Raw genomic sequence first — 6,000 nt, forward strand, 5'->3', positions numbered from 1 at the left:
ACGAAAACAGACGTATAAAAGCCCCGTTTATTATGCTTCGTTTCTCTACACCTTATCGCCCACTCTCAGGAATGACCCCCACACTCCGAGAAAACGCGGGTAGTTACTTCTAGAGCGCTCTTATGATTCACACGTTACTGGGAAAAACAAAACAAAACAAAACAACAAAATAAAACCACGTTCACCTACGGTAAAGACGCGTAGAATCGCGGAGACGCACCTGGCCCGTTTCCGGCGCTTTCCCCAGGTGCGCCCCACCCTAAGGTCCCAGGGGCGGGGGCGCAGGTTGGGAGCAGGTCCCTGTCTTCAGGCCCCCGACGGCTGCGTAGGAGAAGCGGCCGCCCTCTCCAGTCCCTGCGGTGGGCGCCCGGCATTCCCACGCGTTCCCGAGCGGGACTGGAGCGCGATTTTGGTTAACTCCCACTGAAGGGGCTCCCTGGTCCCACGAGGACTCCCGTTCCCTCGGGCTCGGGACTCCCGAGCCAGCGGCTGAGTTCTGCTCGCTCCCCAACCAGGACGCGTCTGATATCGTCCCGGTCCTTGGAGCGCGCTCGGCGCCTCCAGCCGGTGGCTCCTGTGGGGACCGAAGCCCAAACTAGGCCGGCTTCCCGCGCGCCCGGGACACCTGGCCCGGGACACCGAGCGCACCTGGGGAGACTCGGCCGGGGACTCGGGTGGTGCCAGGGCTCTGGGACAGCGGAAGGCGAGTCACGGCGCCCTGTGCCTCCGTGGAGGCGGTATAAAGAGTAAGGTGAAAAGGACTGGGCACTCCGGTGGCGCGCGGTACTTAGAAAGCATGGGTGTGGGCCTGATGCCGCGGTTGTGAGTGCGACCTTCACCTGGAGCATCGTTTTCAACCCCCAGCTTCCGGACCATTCGTTGGCAGTTCTCAGGTAGCCTTAATTCTTTGCTACCCAACCCGTCCGAATTCGTGGTGCTGCAAGGAGTAGCTTCCCTCTGGGTCTCGGCTTTGTCCCTGACTCTACCCAGTAGAAGGGTGCAAATCCGCAGCATTACTTACATTATATCCAGAAAGATGCAAATCCCATCGTGTCTATAGCTGTTTTATTGCAAGCTCTTTCTTGAAGAATTCCGAAGTGTTTAGAAACACTCGCACTGGAAGTGCTGGTCAGTATTTCAACCTCACCTCCTTTCATTTGGACCACCTGCGCCCTCCTACACACTGACCCTCGTTAACTTCCGGTTTTCATTTAAGTTTTAGCGTAAGACCAAGATGGTGTATTTGCCTTTCTGAGTCTGAAGTTTTAATTCTACTTTCCTGCTTCTCAGTTCAGAGTCCATTTGACATTTAAGACTACTGTTCTGTTATTTGTTATTTATTTCCTATTTGTTATATCTGTCCCATGTTCCTTTGACTATTCATGTGATATTGGTATTTGTTGAATTTAATTAAAAATGTTTTTAAACTTTTATTCAACAGAAGAGAGTGAAAAAAATGAGGGGGCAAGAGAGAGCTTCTATTTGCTGATTCACTTCCCAAATGCCAAAACACCCAAGGCTTGAGCCAGGACCCAGAAATTGAAACCAGATCTCCCATATAGGTGAGTAGGAACCCAATGACTTGAGCCCTTGGGACTAGAGTCCCAGGTCTGAACTGGCATAAAGCTCTTCTTCAACTGTCAGCTATCTAGTGTTCTACAAAATAAAAGCAATTCTCTAGAAAACAGAAATAAAGAAGCTTGCAGAATATTTTATGTTGTGGAATCAATAGGGCACAGGTATAAGTCATCTTGAGATTTCCCAGGGTGAACTTAGAGTTCTTTTAAAATGGGGAAGAGCTGTTCAGTTACATATGAAATGAGACTCTGTCTTTTTTCTTTCCTGTCATCATTATTTTGGTCCATGAAGAGGAATTGGTCTGTGTTTATGTCTCTTCTTGTGGTTGTTTTCTGCCACCAATTCAAGATGTGCTGGCAACCTAACTTTGCTCCAGTCTATGCAGACTGAAGGCAGTGTCACTGCAAGCAAGGTGGTTTGCTATCATCAAAGAACAAACCACCCTTCCCCAAGGAAATGACTGTGCATGAGGTCAAAAGATACACACTGAGAGAGTCCTGTAAAAACTGTAAATTTGTACACTGACTATGGAAAAAGTATGGAGATTCTTTTAAAGCTAGAAGTAGAACTGCTCTTTGATCAGGCAATCCAACCACTGGGTATGTAGCCAAAAAGACACGAAATCCTGCTCCACCATGTGTCTATTGCAGCAGTGTTGACAGCAGCCAAGATACTGAGTCAACTAAGGTGTTCATCACCACATGGGTGGGTGAAGAAAATGTGGTGTACATGCACAATGGTGCATTATCCTGCCTTAGAGTAGAGTAAAAACCTGTCATTGTCAGCAAAATGAATGGTTATAGAGGACATTAAGAAAAATAAGGCAGACTCAGAAAGACAAATACCACTTGCTTATTCCTTATATGTGGAAGCTGAAAACTCAACTTGAATACAGAATAGAAATTACTAGAAACAAGAAGGGATATGGGTGCTCAGAGGGAGTATGGGTAACAGATAGTGGTAACAGGTAAGAGTTACATCAAAGGAATAAGTTTGTAGTATCACACAGCATGGAGGGGTGACTACAGTTCAAAATAACCTAGGGTATATTTTCTGGGAAATGAAAGAAAGGAGCTCCAGGCCCCCAAGCCTAAAGTAATGTCCAAGAAGGGGAATGTTAGGTACCTTGATTTGATTAGTACCTGATGTATACTTGCATTGAAATGTTGCACAGTAACCCATACCTGTTACTGTTAATTATTCTACATTATTTGTCATCAAGAAGTTTTTGAAAAACAGTAGAGTAGAGTGTGCTTCATTACTGTTAGAGTGCGTTGACGAAAGACAGCAGGCAGGTGATCTATGAGCCCTGAGTTGCTGGCCGAAACCGTACTTTCCATTCGATACCAAGATTCTTGGAGCGTTCAGAGAGCACAACAGCAGATACCCCAGCTCTACGCCACGTGCTCCACGTGGACACAAGGAGTCTCACTGGGACCATCACAATGTGCTCCTCAAGACTGGGCCGAACTTTTGTCCTTTCTCCCCTCGCTCTCCAGCTCATAGCCTCCCATCTACAGGCAGCCTGGCCTTTCCTTTACTCTAAGCCGCTTCTTCTGACCCTTCATGTCTAAGAGTCAGAGTCAGTTATGAAGGACCAAATAATCAATCATTCTGTTATGGATCAACGGCTCTGCCAGTGCCTTCCATTTATTAAAGATATAACACTCAGATCAAGAGAAGCTTCTGCAGACAGGTTCGTGTATCCCAGGATCACAGTGGGAATAGCCTTCAACTCTTTTCTTCTCTCACTCTCCCTCCTTCCAAAGTGACTGATCTCATGGGGGCCAGGGCCGTGAGTCACACACTTCGTGCAGAGAGCTGCAGCCCGACTGGGTTATCTTGTGGAAGGAACATTCCTCAATCAACCTTACATTTAGAAGCAGCCAAGTAATAAAATTACAATATATTCCAATATTTATGGGGATTTCAGAAAGAGTTTGTTTTCTTATAGACAAAGAGATGCAGAAACAGAAAGAATCATAGAGTGTATAAATCCATAGTCACATTTCTCTGTTATTGCCTCGGCTTTTTTCATGCTCAAAATGCTAAGTACAGCAGCAAGTGCACAGGCAAGAAGACAAAAGCCAGAAGACAAGGATGGCAGAATGGGCGACTGGGAAGTGTGGATCTTTTCAGCTTCCTGGTTCTGCTGACCCAGCTTAGATAGCATGGTACCAGACTTCTTATTCAAACATTGTCTGCTTTCAGAAATGTTAATGAATGTAATGTTTTGTAAATACAGGGAAAGGCAGTACCTATGATATATTTTTGAACCTGGTGGAGTCAGTACAGAAGCAGTTCCCTGCATTTCTCAGTGAGCTCTCCAGCATGTACCAACATGAGCATCCCTGCTGATCAGGACAAAGGGACTGAGACTGGCATAACCAACTTCTAGAAGTATTTTAATATTTGATATAGTGAAAATCCCTGTCAAGGTGGACCCTATGTAGAAAGAGAAAATGAAGTCTGTCCAATAGGAGAAGAGGAAACAGGTCATGAGAACAAGAGTGCTCTGAGTAGCTCTGACCTCTGGGCTGGGATGTTTTGCAGTCCTGGAGCTCTGGAGATAAAGGACACGCTTGTGATGTTTGTACAGACGGAGAGCCATGTGCCCACTGCTCCAGCCCATGGCACTCTGAAAGGTGAGGTCCCGAAGGGCCATGAGGAAGAGGAAAAGCCACCTGACTATTTGCCCAGCTGGCAGCATGTAGCAATATTCAGCATACATTCTAACTCCAGACCCGTTCACGCTGTTGACTGCTGTGATGTAGTGGAGCAGGTTAGAGCTTATGAGAAGACTAAAGACCCAGAAGAGGAGGAGGTAGGGAAGAAGCTGCCAGGCAGTGCGGGGTTTGAGCTTTCTCCACCAGGTGGTCCTGGGACTGACAGTGACAGCCTGGACTACACTGAGGAGGCAGGTGGTGCAGATGGAGAGGCTCCGGGCCACCCTGTTCAAGTACATCACAGCTTTTTTTTTTTTTTTTTTTTTTTTTTTTTTTTTTTTTTTGACAGGCAGAGTGGACAGTGAGAGAGAGACAGAGAGAGAAAGGTCTTCCTTTGCCGCTGGTTCACCCTCCAATGGCCGCCGCTGCAGCCGGCGCACCGCGCTGATCCTGGCAGGAGCCAGGATCCAGGTGCTTTTCCTGGTCTCCCATGGGGTGCAGGGCCCAAGCACCTGGGCCATCCTCCACTGCACTCCCTGGCCATAGCAGAGAGCTGGCCTGGAAGAGGGGCAACCGGAACAGAATCCGGCGCCCCAACCGGGACTAGAACCCGGTGTGCCGGCGCCGCTAGGTGGAGGATTAGCCTAGTGAGCCACGGCGCCGGCTCAAGTACATCACAGCTTTGCAACCAATGTCACCTAGGAAGTTACTGAAATAAATGACAGTGGTTATGTCTCTGACCCCTGTGGTGCAAATAATGAGTATGTTTGAAAAAGCCAAGTGGATGAGGATAAGGCCTGTGGGTTTTTTCTCAGACCCCATGACTAATGTACATACATATCTCACAAGCACAAGGAAGTTCCCCACAACTCCAGGTCCAGTGAGAGAAAGGAAGATCATTCTCTGGATGACATCACTCCAAGTCATCTTCTAAGTTCAGGAACAGAACTAGGGAAACCTTTCAAGGAACACAAATAAGTCAAGTTGACCAAGGTCAGGTCTGCACATTTTCTCTGCATTGGTGAAAGGAACACTAACTGAAGTAAGCACATGTCCATATTCCCTCCTCTTTCCTAGCAGGCCTCTCTTTTCCTCCTCTTTCTTCTTTCTGTCTTGCTTCTGTTGACACAGAGATGGTAATAACTACAATTTAATGCACATTTTATGTTAGTGCATCACCTGCATTTTCATAAGAGCCTTCTGTGTGTCCCTCATGTCCAGATGAACATGAGGACTTTTCCCCAATCACTGCACAAGTGCAAGGTCCTCTGTCAGCTCTAAGCCATGATCCTGAGGAACTTCTTTTCACGGCTCACACTCAACAGCTGACCCAGCTGGCCTGTGCTGCCTGTCTCCCATCCTTGCTACCACCCCTCAAATGAGTATTGGGAAATAAGCCAGGCACAAAAGAAACACCACATATTCTCAGCCATATGAGGAAGCTAAAATGTACATCTCAAACAAGCAGAGAATAGAAAAGCAGTTCCCAGAGGCCAGGAAGGGTGTATGGAGGTTTAGGGGGTGGAGAGAGAAGGGTTGTGGGTAGAAGGGTGCAGGTGAATAGCAGGGGGTAACTTTTAGTGTTTTATTGAATAGCAATGTATCTGTGATTGACAGCAATTCAAAGTATGTTTCAGAATTGCAAGTGGAAGGATACTGAATGTTCCCCAAACAAAGAAATGATGATGCTGTAGAAGTCTGCATATGGCAGTCATCATACCCTGATCAGAACACATTGTGTCAAGTGTTGAAATGT

General features: G+C 47.1%; 1 protein-coding gene across 2 annotated transcripts; it reads right to left on the minus strand.

The window, feature by feature from the left end:
• Positions 1-3,892: 3,892 nt before the first annotated feature.
• ORYCUNV1R1618 (vomeronasal 1 receptor oryCunV1R1618) lies at positions 3,893-5,171 on the minus strand. 2 transcript variants are annotated; one of them, NM_001167305.1, is given in 2 exon segments: positions 3,893-4,541; positions 4,918-5,171. In NM_001167305.1, coding segments are annotated over 2 exon segments (903 nt in total).
• Between the last annotated feature and the right edge of the window lie 829 nt (positions 5,172-6,000).

The sequence above is a fragment of the Oryctolagus cuniculus genome, chromosome 5 (genome assembly GCF_051225735.1).
Source record: "Oryctolagus cuniculus isolate XC-2025 breed Fujian yellow rabbit chromosome 5, ASM5122573v1, whole genome shotgun sequence".
NCBI classification, from domain to species: domain Eukaryota; kingdom Metazoa; phylum Chordata; class Mammalia; order Lagomorpha; family Leporidae; genus Oryctolagus; species Oryctolagus cuniculus.